This window comes from Cheilinus undulatus, linkage group 3, assembly GCF_018320785.1.
Source record: "Cheilinus undulatus linkage group 3, ASM1832078v1, whole genome shotgun sequence".
NCBI lineage: Eukaryota > Metazoa > Chordata > Actinopteri > Labriformes > Labridae > Cheilinus > Cheilinus undulatus.
This window is the reverse complement of record NC_054867.1, coordinates 22,278,088-22,300,131: the sequence shown is the minus strand read 5'-3', so window position 1 is coordinate 22,300,131 and position 22,044 is coordinate 22,278,088. Positions and strand designations below refer to the sequence as shown.

At 39.2% G+C, this 22,044-nt stretch overlaps 2 protein-coding genes across 2 annotated transcripts; both read right to left on the bottom strand.

Moving 5' to 3' along the window:
* Nucleotides 1–795: 795 nt before the first annotated feature.
* LOC121529031 (rac GTPase-activating protein 1-like) lies at nt 796–12,020 on the bottom strand. The gene is made up of 17 exons (XM_041816691.1): nt 11,867–12,020; nt 11,368–11,461; nt 10,821–11,023; nt 10,503–10,654; nt 9,644–9,713; nt 9,505–9,558; nt 9,250–9,327; nt 8,974–9,088; nt 8,729–8,877; nt 8,424–8,588; nt 8,242–8,337; nt 7,863–8,061; nt 7,582–7,687; nt 6,153–6,285; nt 5,942–6,050; nt 5,622–5,730; nt 796–2,248 (listed from the first exon to the last, which is right to left on the bottom strand). The coding sequence occupies exons 2-17, from the start codon at nt 11,450–11,452 to the stop codon at nt 2,173–2,175; spliced, it is 1,899 nt and encodes a 632-aa protein (XP_041672625.1). The 5' UTR covers nt 11,453–11,461; nt 11,867–12,020; the 3' UTR covers nt 796–2,172.
* Nucleotides 12,021–15,784: 3,764 nt separating this feature from the next.
* Nucleotides 15,785–21,758, bottom strand: minar1 (membrane integral NOTCH2 associated receptor 1). The gene is made up of 4 exons (XM_041783530.1): nt 21,554–21,758; nt 18,584–20,588; nt 17,658–17,876; nt 15,785–16,495 (listed from the first exon to the last, which is right to left on the bottom strand). The coding sequence occupies exons 2-4, from the start codon at nt 20,576–20,578 to the stop codon at nt 16,301–16,303; spliced, it is 2,409 nt and encodes an 802-aa protein (XP_041639464.1). The 5' UTR covers nt 20,579–20,588; nt 21,554–21,758; the 3' UTR covers nt 15,785–16,300.
* Between the last annotated feature and the right edge of the window lie 286 nt (nt 21,759–22,044).

Sequence of the window (22,044 nt, the reverse complement as noted above, 5' to 3'; positions counted from 1 at the left end):
ATGTTTTTGTTCATTTTGCAGGATTTGTGTGCGTTTATGACTGAAAACAAAAACAAAATCTCACTTATTTGAGTTTCGGAGGTCTAATAGTGTTGCTGTGGCACTGAAACAGGTATTGATATTGTTAAATATTGTCGGTTTAAAATTCCTGCATCGCGACAATCCTATCATTTCCCCCCACACAGCTTGTAATGAATCTCAAAGGCCATCAAGTGTGGCAGAAGCTCTGTATTGAATGAGGTCAAATAAAAATGTATGTCAATGGGTTCAGCCTGGTTTAGCACTCTCCACAACAACTGTTAATGGAATAACTATAAGATAAATGAATGATCCCTGCTTTAATTCATAATAATGTTAGACCTTGTCGCCTGCCCACTCAGCCCAATAGATGATGGAAATTACTGTAATGACTATTGAAACAATGAGCTAAATTGCATTATCATTCAGTGCCGTATCAGGAGTGGAGTTACTGGCATGGTGTGTTTGCTCTCTACTGAAGATCTTGAATATCAAATGGGGAAACATTCAATGTGAAGAAAAATGAAGATGAAGGGTGCTGAATGGAGGTTTAAAGCTGCCTGAATTAAGCATCAATGACATACTCAAAGTTACAAAGCTAAAGCTGATCCATTTGGGTGCAGAAGGGATTTTTTTTTTTTAGGTTGAATCATTGGTTAGAAAATCCACACATACAGCATGTATGCCTCCTATACTCTGTGGGGCTCATTTAAAGGGGGGTTCCTCACCCTTCCTGGCCCTTTAATGCGTGAACAGTACCCACAGAGACAAAAGAACCAGTCTTTTGATGTTTTATTTTCAGCTCAGCCATGCACTTTTGTGACTGTATTTGAGCCTAGACAAAGGAATGAGGGTTAACATCTAGTCCATAAGATAGTGGGAGAAAGTGATTACATCAGTGAGAAAATCATTCATCAGAAAAATAGAAGAATACAACAAAATAAATTCACAAGAATATATAAAATATTATAACAACGGAGTATTGCATCCTCATATGCATCTTTCTTCATTTGCAGCAAAACTTGCTAATCTTTGGTTAAAGAGGAAAACAGTCTGTCATCATGAATATTTCACTTCTTAATGACTAACACTTGTCATCATTAGACTAAATTCTGGAGCTAATAAGGGGTGACAAGGAGAGAGCAGCAAAGGGAGAATATCACCTCAGAAAGAGCAACATTTGTTTTACAGAAAGGGTGATGTAACCGTGCAAGAAAATTAGTGAATGCAAACAAATAAAAATGTAAGTGTGCATGTTAGTCAACTATCAAATTCACAGGTTTAAGAAGCTCCAGATTCCTTTTTTAATGTGAAAACAGACCTTTGGCTACTGAGTGGAAAAGGGACTTATCTCACTGGGAACACTATACAGTAACTCCAATTTATAATCAATCAATTCATACATAAAATGTAATGATCGTCAGTAGTACTGACTGGTTGTGTGCATAATAAACAGTAGTTCATCTTCATTGTGTAAGGCTTATCTGTCTAAAGTGGGGCAACAGCAGCCTCTAGTGGCGACTTCTCCCAGGTAGAAACCAAAGTCTCTGATTGTTTCATAGACTGTGCAAAATGCAACATTTTCCCATCCTGTATCAGAGTTTACATTGCAGTATTGTTAGATCATACAAATCATGATAACATAAATATACATTTTTTTTAAAAACTTAATTGTGGAAAACACTAGGATATAAACAGTAAGACAAAGTCATTGCAGTAGTGTGTTGATGAGTGTTCAAGCACTACTGACTCTGCAGTCAAAACCACAGATTTAGAGAAACAGCGAATGCAGTATTTTAAAGCCAAACTCTAGTTAAACACAAAGCAGCAGATAAAGATTCATGAATACTTGATAAGTCATTAAAGCTCTAAAGCTTGTTGCAGTCACACAGATGTTGCAGCAGTTTTGGTCAATAATACATCATTAGTTATCAGATTAAAAAAAAAAAAAAAAACTTTCATGCAGGAATCTTTTCAGAGGTTAGTAAATCTTTCACAACATACTTGCATAAAAACTCAGTAATAAAACTGCTGCATGCTAAAATTGCACAGCAGTTTTAGTCCCACATGATTATGTGAATTTATACCCAGTTATTGAGGCTCACTGACCCAGAGGTACAATAAAATTCAATTTTTTACAACCTTCCTTTACCATTACTTCAGCTGTGGAGAGGTGAAGAAGCTGTACTGGCGGTTGGAGGCAGACGTTGCTTTGCTCTTGCTCCCAAATCTAAGGATGGGGGAAACAGTAGAAAATCTTAGCATTTTAATCACATATAGGAGGAACATTAAGGACACTGGTAAAAGATAAATGTAGGAACACATTTTTCATCACTGAGCTATTCTTTGTAAAAACTTGGCATTCAACTAGACTGTCTGTTACTCACATGATGCGTTGTGCATGAATATACAACATAGGATTGGGCAGTATCCGTTTCCTTATACCATGAAACATTCCACAGATTTTACCTGGGTATACGGTATTACCCCCAGGTGTTTCAAACCCACATTATACAAGCAACTGCCTGCATGTGCATGCTAACATAGCCAGCAGAGTACATGCCTCTGCAGGCGCTTCACTTACAATGCTTTCACAAAATGCTCCGAATTCAAAAAACAACATTGATTACAGGGACGCTGAGAGTGATTTATAGTTGAATCATTGTTTTCACACTTTATAGGAAGCAGAGTTACATCAGGATCAAATCCACAACTTTTATCATACAGTCAGTCTTTCCTGCCTTATTCACTGTATAGAAAGCTTATAAAAAGTTACAGACTAGGTTTAAATATTTTTTAGACTGTTGATGGTTTAATTGTTCCTGGTTTAATTTTAATGCTGCAGCACACAGCACCTGTGATTAATAGCCTAAGCTTCATTTCTCATCGCTTATCTACACAGAAGAATTCCTGTGTTTTTAGCTCACATTACTGTGGATCACATTATAGCTGGTGCTGCATGATTAACAGTTTAGAGAGGACCAGAGCATGGTTCCAGGCCATGGCATGCGCAACTATACATTTAGAGATGGGTAGTAACGAGTTACATTTACTCCATTACATGTACTTGAGTAGTTTTTAAAAAAAATCCTACTTCTGAGAGTAGTTATGAGCAGAGTACTTTTTACTCCAACTCCGTTACATTTGTGATGAAAAAAACGATACTTCTACTCCGTTACATTGGGCATGCACTGGTAGCTACTTTTACTTGTCTTTAATTTATTTTCATGAAGTATTTTTTACTCTCAACTGAGCTCTTACAGCAGCGTGAGGTAAAATCCTCAGCACCACAGAGTAAACAGAGGAGTAACCCCTCCCCCTTAACTATCAACAGGTGGAGATAATGGCTGAAGAGTTAATACCTGCATCTCCTTCAGAGGAGAATGTTCATCCCTGGCCCAACATCAAGACTCTCTTTGCCTTTCAAAGGACGAGGAACAACAGCCACATAATGATCTGCCTACTGTGTCTACCTAAAACGGTGGAAATCTCAAGCCTTAAAAATAGCTCGTCAAACATACAAGTTCAAATCTCTGTTTTAACTTGCAGACTGCAAAGACACAGTTGTGTCAGTGATAAATGATGTCACGTATCCATCCACCCATGCAGCTCTGCCACAAATGTGATTTTACACGCCATTTAATGTTACATTGTAGGTGATGCTATTATGATGTGCGTGTGGCCTATCTCTAATATCACTGATTATACCTAACATGGTTATAATGTGGGGCTAGTGGGCCAAAGTTGTCTTTGGTCTTAATAAGTTTCAGTTTGGCTTGCCAAATTTGTTGAGTGATAATCAGGATAAAAATTAATAAATTGGAGCTAAAAAGTAAAAATAAAATTTAAAAAAGGGCCAAAAGTCAGAAATGAGGACTATTCATAAGATTGATTTCATAAATATGAGCCAAAAATCATTAATACATGATAAAATAAATATAATGTGATTAAAAAGTAAGAAATGCAAGGTACAAATTCATGTATGGGAGATTAAAACCATCTTGTAGAAATAACATAACTATAATAAGAGGAAGTCTGTATTTTCTCATTATATTGAATTTTTCATCCCATAATTGTGTCTAACAAACATAATTTGACTGCTGCTTTGAGTATGAAGTTACATTTTTTATTTCTTTTACTTTTGACAAACTATGCTACTTTATTTATGACAATGTGCAGTTTACATTATTACCCCTGAATAATATGTTGTAATGCAGTATGTTTTAATAAATTGCACAAAATGAAGTTACTCACTACTTGAGTAGTTTTTTAATGAGGTACTTACTCTTACACAAGTACTTATTTTTATGAGTACTAAATGATTTCAGGCCAAATAAGCAAACGACCAACACACACTTATAGCTATACCAGCATCTATACAGTGGTGGGTAGAGTACACAGTTACAGTACTGAAGTAAAGTACTGTGACTTAACAATAATAATTACTCAAGTAGAAGTAAAAGTACTTATTTTTATGAGTAATTTTGCTGGTATAGCTATAAGTGTGTGTTGGTCGTTTGCTTATTTGGCCTGAAATCATTAGCAGGATTTTTTTTTATCACATCTAAAGCATCTTCACACACTGTCAGTGGTGCTGCTGGAGAAGACAGACACATTTTCTTAAGGTGTTTACATGCATTAGCATATGTTCATTACATGGCACTGTCATCATGACGGTAATGAAAGCAATACCATGACTATTTTTAACACCCCAGCGTTACCATAATATCGCCCATTCCTAGAGCAACAGTTCAGGCTTCATTGACACTGGATGTTGATTTAGACTCTCTGGGTTCAATTACCAACATAAACTTAGGATTACATAAGCTTTGGGATCCTTTCCAAATCACAAACCCAAAATATTTGGTTATTGAACATTTACATGAGACACAGGTAAACCATGTTTACCACATGTGGTTACAACCCAGCCTTAAAAAACTTACTTTATGATGAACTTTTCTTTCTTTCAGAAAAATATTGAATAATATTTTTTTGGTCTCTTTAAATGAAATGATTTAAATTTTACTTGCTCTTTGATTTTAATTAAGTAGAAATGTTTTAGAGTTATATTAGACTATGTAAAACTTACTCTCTTGATTATGACACAGCCCTGGTTGATCAACACACGTACTCTCACTTGTTCATTCTGAATAGAAACCTATTGGATAGTTTTTTTTCTTAATGCTATAAGTACGGATTAAACTAAGTGGCATTTGCATTTCCTACACACTCTCTACAATCAAACATAAGACTTTTAAGCCCTTTGGTTTAACACACTGTTAATGAAATGTCAGTTCAGGCAGGACAAAGTGATTTTTTGTTCATACACCCCCAAATTTTAGGATTTCTAGCTCTTAATGCCTCTTTTTTATCAGCATATACTCAAAAAAGAATGATTAAAATTAAATAAATATAGGTAGAAAACAAAGATTGGACAAAGACACGTCTAAAGTCAGTGCCTTCTTAACTTTAAGACCACTTTCTAGTAAAATTAAAGACTTTGTATGGCTTTTAATTTTGAAAGTCAAATTTAAGGATCTGCAGGAACCCTGGTTTGAAGAATGTGGCAGAGAAAGAGTGTGTTTACATGTCAGTGAGCTTACATGGTGGTGCTGGACAGTGTTTGCATCATGCGCTGGGACAGCGAGCTGGAGGATGGTGTTTTGGCCATCATTTGGTGCTCTGGAGTGGTCACTGGGCCCAATATGCTCACTACAGGTTTAAGAAAGATTAAAAAAAAAACAATTCTCAGTTTATAACAGCTGATTTTTATGTCAAACATGCTGACAACACATCCTTAAAGATAAAAAATCAAATCTGTACATTATTTGTACTGGTCATAAAATGTGAGATAATAATGCTGATTATTGCCGTTTGATTAAGAGAGACTTCCATTCTTTGTAAAAACCTGTCAGTGACTTACCTTTGCGGTCTGGAGTTTCAGTGTGGTGGCCATCGCCCATGCCTGCATTGTCTGGATGAGCAAACTGGCTCCAGTAGCTTGCTGGAATACTGAGCAGGCGCTCTATAACCTAAAGAGAAATCAAATTAATCAATGCACAACTATTGTTAAAGAGACTGGACTCAACGTATAAGTTAATATCTGATCATAGTTTTTCTTTGATCTTTTTTACACGGGGTTGTCTGTTTGTGTCATGCAGGATGGTCATAGGATCCGGGTCTGGTACAGCATGACCCACAAGAGTAGGCCCAAACACTCTGGCCAGGTTGTTCACATCCATCTTTGTATCCACACTCTGAGAGACTCTGGAAAAAAAGAGGGAGGTGTTATTTCACAATACTCTAAACCAGCCTCTCTCAACCAGGAATGCCTTCTGGTGTCGTCAGGGATGCTTTCAAAATGCTTTAAACCAGGAATTACCGAAAATTTGCAGATCGAGCTATCAATGTTTTCCACATATGGAAGATACTTGGACAGGTCACCCAGGTATATTCACATATATATAGTCACAAATATATTTGACAAGTCTTATTACCTCCGCCAAGGAGGTTATGTGATTGGCAGGGTTTATTAGTTAGTTAATTTGGTTGTTAGCAAAGTAACTCAAAAAGTTATGGACTTTGATGAAATTTTCAGGAAATATCAGAAATGGCATTTTGGGAGTGATTCGGATCACCATCTGGATCCAGGAATTTTTTAAAGGACTCTTTACTATTGGGAGATAGGGCTAATGGCGGAGGTCTGCGCTCTCCAAGTGCTTTTCTAGTTTTATGCATACATAATCACCATCCATGCACAAAAGAGAGGCATAAACTATTTTTCTTGTCAGTAAATGTCCTGTTTGAGAAGTGATGGCTTGCATTTAAAATTAGGCTTCCTTCACTGTTGTTTAAACATTCTTCCTCAGCTGCTTACTGTTGATATTATCCTGTCCTCCTGCACTCTGGGACCATAGTTCTAATACACTGCTTTATTGAAAGAAAGCCTTCACAGACAATCACCTGCTACTATTATGGAATATCAAGTGAAACATTTCTAAAGGCAAGTAATGCTAATTGAGCATCTTTATACAACATACTGCTGATAATAAGCAAAAAGACACCCCTCCTAAGTACAGTGTCATTCTATGGAAAACATTGGCTTTTCTGGCGTAAAACATCAAAATAGTCTCATTTCCTTTTTCCTGGAATCACGTCAACGTCAAGGTCAGCAGATGAATTGGTTTATAAGTCAGTAGGCACTGAACAAGCAGGAGTTTGTGGATGAAACATGTCAAAATGGGTTTTTAAGGTATACACAACTATTCCATAAAAGTGCAGTCACCTCACTGTTTTAAGAGAAAGTTTTGGACATTAATCTCATTAACTCTATTAAAACATGAGTCTCTCTAACTTGGGGTCTTGAGATTTTTCGAAGTATTCTAGTGTGCCTTTGCCTTGACAGAAAAAAAGGTTGAGAAACACTGCCCTAAACTACCATGACAAAGTTATTCTAAAATACACAGTTCCATACAACACTCCTCTCCAATGATAAGAGAGTAACAGTAGCTGATTAGAGTAAAGGAATGGTGAAATAAAGATGTTATATGTAAGGAAAATTACTTCTGCAGGTGGATCATCAGACAGGCCAGAGTGTCCCGGTTGGGCTGAGGCAGCTCACTGACAGTCTGATACAACATGGCCAAGCTGTTGCCCTCATCCTGGATTTCTACAAAAACATTAAAAGTTCTGAAAGTTCTGAAGTTCTGAAATATTTATGTTCCCCTAAACTCATGCAACTCATAATTAATTTCATTAAAACATTTGTTTCTGACAGAATAAATATGCGTTAAACCTGAGGCAGATAAATGAATCCTATGTAGCTATATGCCTCAGAAACCTACCAGCTGCTTCCATGAAGGCTTTGTTCAGATGGAAGGTGAGCAGCGGCTCCGGAAGCTTTCTGAGAAAGTCTTTGAGGACACCTGTAATGACATTGATGTCTTCTACTTTGCTGAGCTGTGGTAGAGTTTTTCCTCTAATCAGCTTCTCCTTCAGTTCCTTCACCAAGCGCTCGTGGCCAGAGACTCTGTAGAGGCCGACCTGCGGTATGAAAGAGATAAAAGACAACAGCTCTCATTGTCTGGCTGCCTGTGATACCACACTATTGCAAGAGATAACTAATTAAAAGAAAAATTATCTATTGCAACAGCTCAAGGGAAAAGATCAGACCGTAACATGAAGGTGCCAAGTAAACAAGGACTTAAATAAAGATTGTGCTACCTCATGTAGACCTCTGTGTTCAATTTCCTTTATACAGTAGATGAGCAGAGGGGGGATCTTTGGAGAGGTGGCTGGAGCAAAGTCAGCCAAGGTACTCTGAAAGTAAAATACACCAGGTAATGGAAAAATTAAAGAAAGTGTAGAGGTAGAAATGCGTCATTAAGAAAAGAAGAGTATGTTACCTCTGCGTTTTTCATGGGAGTGCTAACAGCTGTAGGATTACATGGCAGGGGACAGCGGTCACGACACTCTGGGTGGCTCACAACCCTGCAATCCTGGCAGCGGAGGACCATCTTGCCAAACTTTGTTCTTCTTCCACAGGGCACACAGAACTCAGACTTTATCACCTTGAACAAAAAAAAAAAGAAAAAGGTGTAGGAAAATCATATAGCAGAACTTCAGCAAGGTAAAGTGACTTCAAGTGTTGATGAAGAGACACACCTATTATAGAAATATCATGCTTAAATTTGACAATTTGTAGTCTTACCGTTTTGGCAATAAACTGGTGTTTCTTTCCTCCTACATTAGCTCGGGGGGTTCGGCGTTTGGCCGGGAGATCTGAGACTGGTGTGCTGGGCGCCTCACTGGCAGTCTCAGACTGGTCAGTAGTGGTTGTGTCAGCCCATGCTAAAGCAGCTATAAACATAAACACGTAGGGATTATATCCAAACGTTGATACGGCAAATTTACTGTGCTCTGTTTTTGAGGATCATAGACTTTTATAATGCTTACCACTCTTTCTGCTACGTGTCCAGTAAGGCACAGTTTCAATGGTGGAGACAGCCTCCACTGCTCCACCATTCACAGGCACAGTGATGGTGGTTTTGGCCACTATTGACTCATTCATCTGAATCACATTAAAAAAGTTTCTTTAAAACCAAAACAGATTAAGCTGGTTCAAAAAGATTAATGATCAAGTTTTACTGTCTTTTGGTAAAAACGTTCCCTGTATCCTATAAGGAGATAAAAATCACGCAAAGCTGTTTCATCTGCAGAGATCAGCATTACCCTGTCCGATGTGCGCCCTGTGGAACGAGGTTTTTTCACAGCCTGTTGAGGAACATCCTGGAGTTTTCTAGAGGAACGCTGTAAATGTACAACTACTTTCAATACATATTCAAAGATTGGCTTCTTAAACATTAGTTTAAACAGCAAGGCAAAGGTGTACGAAAATCATTCTGAAAATAACCACATTTACATTTAGCAAGTAACAAATTATCAAAACCATTTATCATGAATTTAAAGGGTCATCTGAAGACATACTCGTTTCTGGCGTTTCCGCAGCCTCACAGTCTTCATCGCAGAGGAATCCCAGTCCTACAGGAGAAGTACCGTTGGACATCAGTTCCTAAAAACTAGTGTTCCTCTCCAATTCTGAACTTTTCCAAATGGGTCAACATACCAGAGAGTCGTCTGTTTGGTCATAGCTGATGTCAGACAGCAAAGAAGCTGATTCATCAATGGTAGTTAACCTGTAAAACAGGTCAAAGACAAAGTTTAACTTAACTATCTAAAAACATTCTTATGTCCAAGGCAAGTGAGGGCAATTACACAACGTTAAATGATTAGACATATTTTTGAAATAGCAAATTGTATTCCCTTTAGTGTTTTTATGCTGCCCTGCCACTCAGTTACTAGCATATATCTTAATAAATGTGCATAGTTCTATACTCTTAAGTTCTCTGCATACCGAGTCAGCTTTTTTTACCCCCAGTTGCCACATGTTTAAGATCTTAGGTTGTGTAAATTTTTGCACACTGACACTGAAACTCTTATCTGTCATTAGAATTTGGTCTGTTTATTGGGTTTTTCAGAACATGTGCATTTTTTTTTCTTTTTGCAATTGTCCTAGTCAATTTCAATGAAAGACGGACAATTCACTGGAATAGACACCATGGTTTACCCATGTACTAAGTGGGTATCAACCATGGAGCATAATAAATAAAGGCCAAATTCATAAAACAAATAAAGGACTTTATCAGGAGTAGAGTGAAAGTGTCCCATATCATCTGTACAGTTTTCTCTTCACAGTATGAGACCTTTTTTTACAGTGAATAGGACAATAAAGACATCTGTGTGCAAAGTTTGAGTGTGTGATGCATGCCAAAATAAAAGACTTGGGGTGCAAAGACCTTAACTCTTCTACACTCCTCTTAAGAAAGGATAAGAGACTGTGGGTATGTGAAAATAAGTATTTTTTCATCTTTTCTCTTTGGTAGAGTCAAAAAAAATACTTCTATTATCTACATAGAGGATCTGACCTTCTGCTGGTGTTGAGGTTGCCCTTAGCAGCCTGTGCAGCCTGGGAGTGGGCACTGAGGAAGGCCAGGGCAGAGCGCTGCTCTTCACTGAGGTGGACACTGCCATTGTTCTCTGATATCAGCAGATCTCGAATAAGCTGGAGCTGACGTTCCTGTTAAAGACAAGAACCAGCAGGTTAGCAGGGAAAGACTGATACATGAACACAGTAGGATACTGAAAAGTTATGTGATAATTTCAGGGTAAACTTTTTTCCAGTTCTGAACATATCCCAAACACATCATAGCAGATATGTAAGATTTACATAGTGTTGCACCAACCAGCTTCTCATAGACAGCCTCAGCTTTTTGTCGTCGGCGGATCTCCACATCCACCTGGTTGCGAGCATGCTTAAGTTTGACCTCCAGGGCTCCCTTCTCTGTTTCTGCTTTAGCCAGCACCTCCTTACAGGATATAAGCTCCTCACCTGTCCGCAGCCACTTTTTACGGCACTCCTCAAAGTTCATAGCCATCTGGAGGAACTCTGATTAAGACAATCACAACAAGAGATTGTTGTACAGAGCAGCAAAGCAACAAACTATTCCCTCTGTGGTTATTTGAATAAGGCCTTCAGTTTTGCTTTGGCTTCAAGTAAAAGGATGCAAATGATCTTAAGTCGGGGGGGGAAACAGGGGGTTTCCTTTTAGTTGAAACGTAAATAAGCTATATTTCAGCCCTCCAACTACTCATTCAGACCTCTGTTGAGCCTCGAGCTTTACCATGTCTTTCCTTTTGCTCCTTTCACCCTCTCCTGCCAAAGCAGAAGGTCTTCTCTGACAGGCCTCAAAGTATGTAGCGAATACAAAAAAAAGTGTGGAAATAACTTACGTGGTTCAATGCTCTCATTCAGACAGTCCACATGGGCTCTGAGAGTCTGGAACTGGTTGAACAGGTTCACCGCTGACGGCTCCATCGTGTCTTACTGCAGCAAGGTTAGCGAGAGCTTATATTAAATATGTTAGGTTTCTTCTAAGTTTGAACAAGCTTTATTTTGGACAAGTGTTGTCTGAACATTGATGTTTGAGGCGCTGCACTGCACGTTTTAAGGATAAACCCCCAGTCATGCGAAATTAAAGTAACGACCCCGTTAAACAGCATGGCATACATTACATTATCTATTTAAAGTTCGACTTACATTTGTATTTGCTATACTCACACAGTTAGTCAGCTCAAATATCAGTAAATCAACGTAACTCTCGGTTTTGTAACAGAGCATGTAACAAAAGCTATCAGGATACTAGCACTAACATTAGCAGGAGGTGCTGCACTAGTTTCGCCCATGTTAACTAGCGTTATCCTAACCCAAAAGCAGAAACAAAATACGAACCTGGACAAAACTGCTCCTGTGATGTTATGGCTGAAATATAATGTAACAGGGTCTGCTGGTAAAACCACAGTGTTCTTTTTTTCTCAGCCCAGCGCCAGCAGAGCCACACCTGCCTGATAAAGTTAGCACATTCTTCTTAAAAGTTCAAAAACAGCGCCGGTTTCTTCTTCGTTGGCAGCTGCGACGGAAGTAGTTTCGCTGTATCGCCCCCCACATATCCAGACTTGTAACTGCAGTCAGCTGTGAACAAGAACAAACTTGTCCCCATTCTGTGTAGGCCAGTCATCTTTCATGATTTAAAGCAGACTGTATTAATTTCAAAGCAGGAGAAACGTCAGACGAGCGTCTCCTTTTCTGCGAGAGAACACACAGCTTGAAGCAAAAAAGAGTCACCCTTAAATTAGTAACACCGATCATTTTAACAGACACTGTTTTAAAGCAATGTTTTTGCTGTTCCTACTGAAATGTCCACTAGGCGTCACTAAGCTTCTGTAGAAAAAGACTACGAGTAGAGAACTAACAGAGCTGATTCTGTGTGCAGACAGCTGACAAATCTGAAGAAACTTAGTGGTTTTGTTAAAAAAAAAAAACATACGATGGAATTAGTATTCGTTATATTCTGTATCTAAATGTGAGTAAGGCAATAACAGTGAGATCAGCCCTTACCACCTATACTGCAGCTAGATACAAGGTCCTAACTGAAATATTTTAGCTACACATTTCTAAGGCTGCCATGATGTCCATATGTCCATCACTGAGTTTGATGCCTTATTGTTTAACAGATTGAAATAGGTCTTTTTAGTTTTGATTTTCATGCCGAATAATTGCATTCCCCGAGAGCTTGAAGTGCAAAGTTGACAGAGATTTAATCAGGATTGGGCCTAAAGTGAAGGTCAGTAGATTAGAAAACAGCCGTACCAACTGAATTACTTCTAATTCTGTAGTGTTCGCGACGAAAAAGCCACATTGGAACCCATTAAACTTACAATTTTGATCCTCCAGCCCTTAACAAAACTTAAGTTTTAGTTTGCAGTTTTTCTTGTTCGTCATCAAATGTCAGCCAATACCAATTTTGGCGTGAGGGGTTCCATTATTGTTGATTTTCTGAAATGCTAAAGTCTGAGAAAAAGTAATGAATATAATTAAAGCTGTTGCTCATTAACCTTTGCATTATTACTATTATCAGCATCCATTTCAAGGAAAATAAATTGCATTAAGTTAATGAGAAATATTTCTTTTTTTGTGGCTTTCACATAAAAAAAATAGTTTTTTGCACTTAAACTGGCTACATTCCAGAGAATGAATTATTTTTTGATATTTGTAATCAGGTCTGATCTTGATTCAAAAAATAAGACAACAAAGTTGAAACTTTATGTGTAGTTTCATGTATTGCTGCTCATGTATGGCGCCCATTTTTGGCCCCTTACAATCTGAGTGAAAACATTAATTAAATCTTAAATTAAAAATAGAACTATACAATGCATGAAAATCAAAGTTATTGCTCATCATTGACATATGTGATAACCCCCTTCATGGAAATTGAATTTGTATGTAGTATATGAAAAAGAGTATTTGTTTTGTTTTTTACACTACACACATCAGGGGGTTTTGCACTTAAACTGGCATTTAAAGGGTTAAATTCCCCCAAAATAATTCATATTTGATATTTATGACTGAGTCTGATCTTGATTTAAAAAAATAATGTAAAACATTTAGAAAAAAAAATATCTTTCCTTGTTATTTATGTATGCTGCCATGTTTGGTCACAAACACCCCGAGTGTAACACTTAATTTTACTCCACCTGAGGGTTAAATAAGTCATGACTGCTAGGGAAGAATGAAGATCTATACATCTTCTTCTCAATACTTTAAATGACATGCTAAATTATCTGTTGAGAATATAAGTAAAACCATGAAATTCCTTGTAGAGAAAGACAGCTTCTATCTTTTGTGTTTGCTCTGGCACGTGGGATGTGCAGAACAGCATCATTAATCAGCCATGGGTTACATATCTGGGTGCAGCAGCAGCTCTGTGCTCTAATATTCAACAAGGGGAAGACACCAAACATTTACCAATTCAAGTGCCTGCAATTTAAAGCTGGTTTGAATTAATATAATCTGTCAATCATAGGCACTTTCTGTTTGATCAATTTCTTGGCTCTTTATGTATATCACTGGTCATTAAACTGTCTCAATTCTGTTTTTGATACTGATCACTGTCTTCCCCTTCTTACATAGAGTGGATCATAAGTTCCATCTGCAAGTGCATTCTGACATCAACCAAGTAATTAGGATGTAATAGGAAGTAATTTATTATGTAAGGGTGATTTAAGGAGACATTTGTGTCATTATGTTTTATGTTTTCTTGCTATAACATAGAGCAATAAAAGTTTACTATATTGTTTCCTAGATAAGAGAGCAAGTTGTAAAAGGCACAAAACCACTTTGCTGAGTTTATTCAGGCAGGCAACATGAGTCAGCGCACACCCCCAACAATCATACAAAGCATCTAAAATCAGTGGCACATGTGCATGTTTTCATCCATTTACAAGCCTATTTAAGACACAGTGTTTACTTGAATGGCTTCACAGATTTTAGGCTGTTTGTCTAAAAGGTGCATGAATAAAACAACAACAATAACAACAACATGGTTCAAATTTCCTTTCAAGTGCATCTCATGAGTGTAAAACATATCAAGAGGCTCTAATGCACCAAAGTTTGAGAGGAAGCACACAGAGATTGTGCTGACTATAGGGTTCAGCCTCCTCAGTGGCACCGTTGGAAGGGTAATGGATCCACAAAAAGCCTCATGGGGAAGACTTGGCAGATAGACGTCTACTTAGGAGAATGCACTGAAGCGCAATACAACCTCTATACATTCTGAGCATATTTGTGCACACAAAGCAAAGTGACCTCTGAGAGTCTGGAAACAAATGATTAAAAACTAGCCTTTAGATTAAGATTTATTTTCCCCTGGCAATATGCATAGTTTCTGTACACTTTGGTGTATACCCAATAAATGAAAAGAAAACATTTTTTGTTACTACTAAATAAAACTATAATAGCAATGCAAAGAGAATAGGGGGTAATTAAACATTTGGAATATTTAATGCAATCCCAAGCACTTTTTTTCCAGCTCCGAATAAAAGAATGGATAATGAAGTATGATTGTAGCACTCTGTGCATTGCAGCCTCAACATGTTCAATCAACATCTTACTGGCAGTCTTTGTGAAATCATGAAAACTGTAAGCTTGAAAAGTACTTTTGTTGTAGAAATATTGTGTTGTATTTTGTCATATTAATAAAGGCCACGTTTTTATGTCCAACCACCCTTTGTGTTTTATGATGTGGCACCAAAAGTTGATCTCCTGAGTGAACAGGATTTTTTAAATTAAAAAAACATGGAATGTTACACCAGTGGCAAAAACCACTCTCATCCATTGTGAAAAGATGCCAAATGAATCCATCAGTGCTAAGTGGGTCTGCAGGTATGTGAGAAAGCTTGAGCTCTGGCAAAGTAAGTGTAGTGTGAAGATAATGTGCATAGGTGCACTCCGAACATCCCATCAATTCAATTACAAGTGGAATATCCTTCTCAGAGAGTGTTTACTGGAAAAGGTTCCATCTTTCTTTCACTGCATAACAACAGGATATTTATCTTCCATCTCTGGAAACCTGACACTTAGTAAACACTCCAGTCAAACACATTCAGGAGTGCATAGAACAGTTTATATTTTCCTGCTGAAAAATGGGAAGGGACTCTATAAAAATATTTCATTGATTTAAGCTTGTCAGTGTTGTCTACCATTTTGCTTAAAGGAAGGTCAAGAACATCTCAACTAAAATGATATATCATTTCTCCTGTAGATGGAGTCAGTGCTATTTATAAAATGCTTATTTGAAACCATGATTATCTGATAAAAACTATTATTGTACATTGAAGTGAAAAAAGCCCTGTGTTCTCAAGGGAATAGCAAGAAGTCAGACAGGCAGTTTTTCAGGCAGAAGCTGATTCAAAAGATTTGAAAAATGAAAGAGTCCAAACAAAACGGACACATTTGCATTGGCTCAGTATTACTAGTATCAGCATATTTTCTCAGAGATCATTTTAAACGGTTTAAAAACTTCATCCATTTAAGTTATCCTGGAATGAACATGAACTATAGATCAGTAAGTGGTAAAGAAAACTGTGCATTGGATGACAATAACAGTACGATGTAACTTTATGGGGAGGGGGTTCAGAGAAGAAGTGTGATTTTTAAGTAGTTCTGACTTCACAGTTTATCTGACATTCATTTTGAAGAGGCCTTGTGTTGTGGTCGCACGACTACACATTTCCATGAAAAGTGCACAAACTCCAGGGTACAGCATGATTCACTGATTCACAGATTGAAATAAAAACAGGCGACAAACTGGGATCTTCGTGAGGGCATTCATGTCGCCATTGTACAAATAAGTATAACAATAATGACGATGACGACCACTATGATGGCAACCAGTGCAATCAACTTGCAGTATTTTGCCCGGCGGAGATCAGCCTCTTTACGTCTGAGTAGACCATCATAGCCTGGAGTATAGATGTCATCCATCCAAAACTCCATGTTGTTGGGATTCAAAGACTCCTGGCCCTAAGGAATATTTTAGAACATGTATGAACATATGTGCATAACAACCAACCATAGTCTGATATAGGATGTAAAATGAAAACCTAAATATTTTCTTTATTTTGCATCAGTAATTTGATCTGATGATCTACCCAAACAGCTTGGCATTTACTATCATAACTTGTACTGTGTCTTAAGTTTTTAAACGTTGCACAAAAACTTAAGCAATTTGTTTTGGTAGATTTTTTTGTTTCTTGTAATAATGCTTCTTGGCAATAATAATCATCTATATAATCTTATACTATTGGAAAGCCTGTTTATTTCCATTTTGAATGATGCTACATTTGTAAGAAATATGCATTTTTGGGGCGAGCAGCAGAGCTGAGTATGTGGGTTGCGCCCATAAAAGATTAGCCAAATCTTCTCTGCCAATTCAGAGTGCGGGGTATCAGAGGCTACCTCCGGAATTTGGGAGTGAAGAGGATGGAATGGCCTGTTAGCAGTCCTGACCTCAACACAGCTGGATGCTTTTGGGATCAGCATGGGCATGCCAGAGTGACCAACACAACTACACTGGCTGACTTGCCACAAATGGTGGTTGAAGAATGGGATGCCATCCCACAGCAGTGTGTGACCAGGCTGGTGACCAGCATGAGGAGGAGGAGCCAGGCTGTTGTGGTCATGTATGGTTCTTCCACACGTTACTGAGGCTTCTGTTTGTTAAATGAATAAATGGTTGAATTGCCAATGTCTTTTTTCAGACTTCAATCATCCAGTCCATCAAACACCACTAAAAAACAGTCAAAGCCAGAATAAGCTGTTTGGCATTGGCAGAGAAGATGTGGCAAATTTTTCATTGGCCCAACCCACATACTCAGCTCTGCTGCTCATCCAACAAATGCATGCGCCTTATAAATGTGGCATCATTTGAAAGGGAAATGAACAGGCTTTCAAATGGTGTAAGATTTATTGCCATTAAGCATTGTTACAACAAAGAAATAATATACCAAACACAAATGTCCTTTATGTGCTAAGTTTATTTGTATACACACATATTGTAGAGTAGAAGTTTCCCTTACATCTATTTTAGGTACAACCAAAGACTTCATATTAGAAACAATAGGAAGTGGAATATAATAAGATGTGTTGAACTAATGTAAGCCTTTTTAGGGTAAAATAATCTCACCTGCAGGTCCAAAGGGGAGATTCGTGCCTCTCTGTCATCCACAGTCCATATGGGTCTTCCCCTCCCCTCAGCCAGACGGGGATCTATAATCTTCCCGGAGGTTAGCCCACCTGTCAGACTGCTGTCTTTTTGGCGGAACAGGGATGAATTAAAAACTTGTTCCACCAGGTTTGAGGACTTTTTGGAGAGTAGGTTTGTTGTGCTGCCTGATTGATCTACCTTGAAGGAGAATACGACAAACTGATTTAAAATATGATAAAATAGTAAAAATTCTAATTTCAATCTTGTCAAAAATGTCATCAAATCAGGCAAGGCAGTTGATACTGGTTTTACAAAAAAAGAAAAAAAATATGCCCACCATTCAGAATGGATTTAACGGACAAGCTGCATTTCTTTGCAGTCCTGACTAGACAGTGTCTGATGTTGAAAGTTAAACCATTCCTAACCTGGGCTCGGTGCCCACCTAGAGGTCTCACCGAAGATCACAAGGGGGTTCAAAACAGTCTGTTGATAAAAATTAGATTTAACGCAACTGGGTGTTTTGCCTATTTTGTGGGACTTTTATCAAAAAGAACAATTCAAATGTATGTTAAATTTTAAAGTTACGTATCCATTTGTGCATTTCAGTCAAGAGGGGCTCGGCTTTTCTAAGAAAAAAGTAGGAAGCCTCTTAGGAAAAAAGGGGGAATCACTAGTTTAAACACTTACCAGTATGGTGATCTGATTAGCTTGTCAACTGCATAATTAACACATGTCTACCCAGCAGAGTACAGGGCAGCTGCACAATAAGAGGAGAACATCCAGTGCATATTTTGAACTAAATCCTTTAGATCAATTATGGTAAAGAAAACTACCCTAATCTATAAACCTATTTCTTTACGTGTCATTAAAAAAGCTCTGAATAAAAGATGGTATAATTACTCTACCTGCTGTCCATGTGAAGATTTGCCATCTTTGCTCTTGGAGAATGAAACTGTCCAGTCTCTTGCAGAGTTTGTAATATTCAGCTGTTTGGATTCTGATACACTTTTCTCATCAGGCTGAGTTTTGGAGGCACGACGAGATGATGCATCCTTCTTTCCTTCTTTCCTACTCTTTGACTCAACCTGAACTTTACTGCTTTCTGTTTGCTCCCCAGGAGTGTTCCATCGGCTCCAGTCCAGACTGCTACTGCTGGTCGCTGGAAATAGATGCCCGGAGGCAGACAGAGGCTGAGGCTCTGATGACTCAGATGGTGTTAGAGGGTGGCTCACAAAGGACGAGACACCGCTGAGAGGCTCAAGCCATCGCCCGCTTGTGTTCTGCCCACCACTAGGGAGTGGCTGCTGAATCTTGTCATCCAGTCGCTGCAGAGCTGACAGCACCTGGGAGATCTCAGCTTTTACATCATTTAAAGACTCCAGTTGTCTCTCTATCTGGCTCATACGGAGCAGCAGTTTACAAACACTTGCCTTTAGCCCATCATCACTGCTTTCCAGGGAGTGGAAAAGCCTTTGGAGTTGACCAAGGCGCCCACGCCTGGCCTCAGGAGTGTCCTGATTCATAGACGCTGATCCATCGCTGGGGTGCAGCACCCCTGTGGAACCACACATGCTTATATCGTCTAGGAAGCGGAAGATGGCACTAATGTCATCCTCACAAAACTCTGGGTCATCTAAAGAGGTCATGAAGGAGAGGCGATCTGCATGGACCAGGCTGCGAAGGCGGCGGGTGTCTGGTGGGTCTGTCTGGGTTCCCTGAGCCCTGACTCCATCACTTCCCATTAGAAATCCACTATCCACTGTCTCGCCCACTGACAAACCCCTCAAATTACTGATAGCTGGGGTTGATCGCCTTGGTAGTTGCCCTTGTGATTCCATTCCCATTCCAACACTGCCCGAGCCTATACGGTCCTCCAGACTGTGACTCTTGTTGCTCCAAATAGGCTTCTTAGTCCTGGGTGGTTGAAGGTGTCGAGGGGACCACTCTGGGATTGACCCTGGTCCGAAGTAAGTTGAGTCCTGTAGGTCGTCAAGGCTCTCGTGTTTAGCCCGCTGCTCTGGCGTTTGTTGGACTGGTGTCGGTGATGGGTAAGGATTAGGGATCACTTCAAAGCTGTGATTGTCAAATCCTTTCAACTTGTTGGGACTTGGAGACTCGCTGCTGACAGTCACCTGGGGTATCAGAGGGGGCTGGTTGTGGAAGTCTTTCCTGAAGACGTTTCTCTTCTGGTCAACAGTTGATTCCTGTTCAGCTTCAAACACTTCCATGGGTGCAGAATCTCCACTTGACTCACTGTCAGTTTCCAGAGGCAGGTAGATATTTTTCATCACTTCACTGGGGAATTGTCCACTGGGGTAAAGAAGCGTGGTGTGAGGCAAGTCAAAAGATACAGCCCTCGCCCTAACTGGAGGAGGAGACACAAGAGTAATTGGATCTGGGGGCAGACTTGATCGCTTGCGAGCTGAGTAGCTAGGTCTTGGAAACAGCAGGTGCTGGTCGATAGGCCTATCACTTGAGTCAGAATGGGCTCGTGCTCTTTCTCGGCCAGTGATGTTCAGCTGATGGATTCCAGGCAGACTCGGGCCTGGGGATTGGTCAACAGGGAGAACAGTCTGTGCTCTCATTTGCTGGCTTTCATCTGGAGCCCCACCCGTCATCTGAATGAGATTGAAGATGGTGACAATATCAGCAGCGACCCCTATGGGCGAAAGCCCCTGGCCCCTAGTGGAAACCCTGTCTCTGAAAAGAGTTGCTGGGAAACAAGGGTCCCGGCTGGCAGCTGCAAACAGCAAACTCCTTAGCTCAATGAGGTGCTCCAGGTCGAAGCGAGAGCTGACCATGCGACAAAGATCCTGGAAGGTCAGCCATTGACGCATATTTGCCAACTCCTCCAGGATGCCCAGGAGGACCCCTGGGTATTCCTGCTGCAAGTTAGCCATGGCTGCACACCTGAGAAGGAGAACAAGGTTTTGAGCAAAGAGTCAGAAGCGAAGGAGGCATTTCAAAGTGTTTTATATGTTGAACAACAAAATTTTACAAAAATATAAAAAGAAACAAAAGGTAGTATAAGAAGGCTAAAATATTGGTGTGGTTAAAAATCAGGTCATATCTGACAAGCTGTAACATATATAAATTACAACAAGGAAAGCATTTTTTCATTGTCGGATGGATGCTATTTTCTAATCACTAATGTGGTGCAAGTTACAAAAATTCAGCTGATTTTTTTTGTGAAAATCATGTATAACTACTTTTCTATTAATGTTAAATCATATAATATCTATGTGTACACAAATAGTGATTTCAATGTGTTTCTTGTCACTAACACTGGTTAAATTACAATAGTTATGATCCCAAAGCAAGTGGGTGACTTTTAATAAAAGTTAAACTTCAAACATTGACGGCACTTGGATTTAATGCTTTGACCTTGTCAGCGTGAGCTATAAATGGTATAAATTCTGACAATGATGGAAGTAGCTCAGACTTTTCCATCTCAGATGGAAAAAGCCCTTTGAGTGAGAATCTGGAAAGCGACCTTATTCTTGGGCCCTAAAATAACCGACCATCTGATTTGATGACGCCGTCATACTGCGCACATTTTACCTCAATTCATCCTCTCATCTTTATCTGCTTAAGGGCACACTCGCCACTATGATGAAAAAACGCGGGATTAAATTAAATTGCAAACGGGCATTGTGCAGTTTATTCAAAGAATGGGGGCTACGTTAGTTACCTCAATATACGGACATTGTAGCCTAATATTTAAAAAAGGTGCACCAATATGTTTTCAGCCCCCTGCTCTGTTTTCAACTGGTACAACACCAGTATTAAGTGAGAGTCAGTGATGCTATTTGTTTAACATCACTCTAAAGGTAATGTTTTAGCGAAGGTGAGCCTGGTGGAGTGTTCCCGCTTACCTGAATCTACTGAAGGATTCTTACAATCACGCCTGCGTCCATGAAAAGTCAAATAAATCCAGTTTTACGAAAAATTAGCGAGGCCATATTCCAAATAGTACCAGGGCAGCTCGCACTGACACGCTCCTTTCATGGGCTTCTCTGTTTGTAGCAGCGACTAGCCCTCAGCCCAGGCAGGAGAGGAGAAAATTAGAAATCAGGTCATCTTCCCACAAGTCCCTGCAGTCCCCTAAGGGACCTCAAAACACATCCAAACGGTTTCCCCTCACTATAGATCAGCGACAACATGCAAAGTCAACAGTACACCCACATTTTAGACGGGAACATCACAGAAGACACACACTCTTGGCAGGACATCCCAGTGTGTACGAGTAGGTCAGGTCCAGAAGCATATTTTCTCAAGGTACCACTGCGATAATTGGTTATGTGTGCAAATTGAGCACAGGAATACAGGCCAGATTAAAAATTGATGTTTGCTAATTGACACCCTT

Excerpts from the sequence above, each read along its gene's own strand:
- LOC121529031 (XM_041816691.1), bottom strand. The coding sequence starts at position 11,452 with ATGGAGCCGTCAGCGGTGAACCTGTTCAACCAGTTCCAGACTCTCAGA. Across the intron at positions 10,655-10,820 it reads AGGCTGTCTATGAGAAGCTG|GAACGTCAGCTCCAGCTTAT; the intron begins GTTGGTGCAACA and ends TGTCTTTAACAG. Across the intron at positions 9,559-9,643 it reads ACCAAACAGACGACTCTCTG|GACTGGGATTCCTCTGCGAT; the intron begins GTATGTTGACCC and ends CTTCTCCTGTAG.
- minar1 (XM_041783530.1), bottom strand. The coding sequence starts at position 20,578 with ATGGCTAACTTGCAGCAGGAATACCCAGGGGTCCTCCTGGGCATCCTG. Across the intron at positions 17,877-18,583 it reads AATCTTCACATGGACAGCAG|GTAGATCAATCAGGCAGCAC; the intron begins GTAGAGTAATTA and ends TTCTCCTTCAAG. Across the intron at positions 16,496-17,657 it reads TCTCCCCTTTGGACCTGCAG|GGCCAGGAGTCTTTGAATCC; the intron begins GTGAGATTATTT and ends AATATTCCTTAG.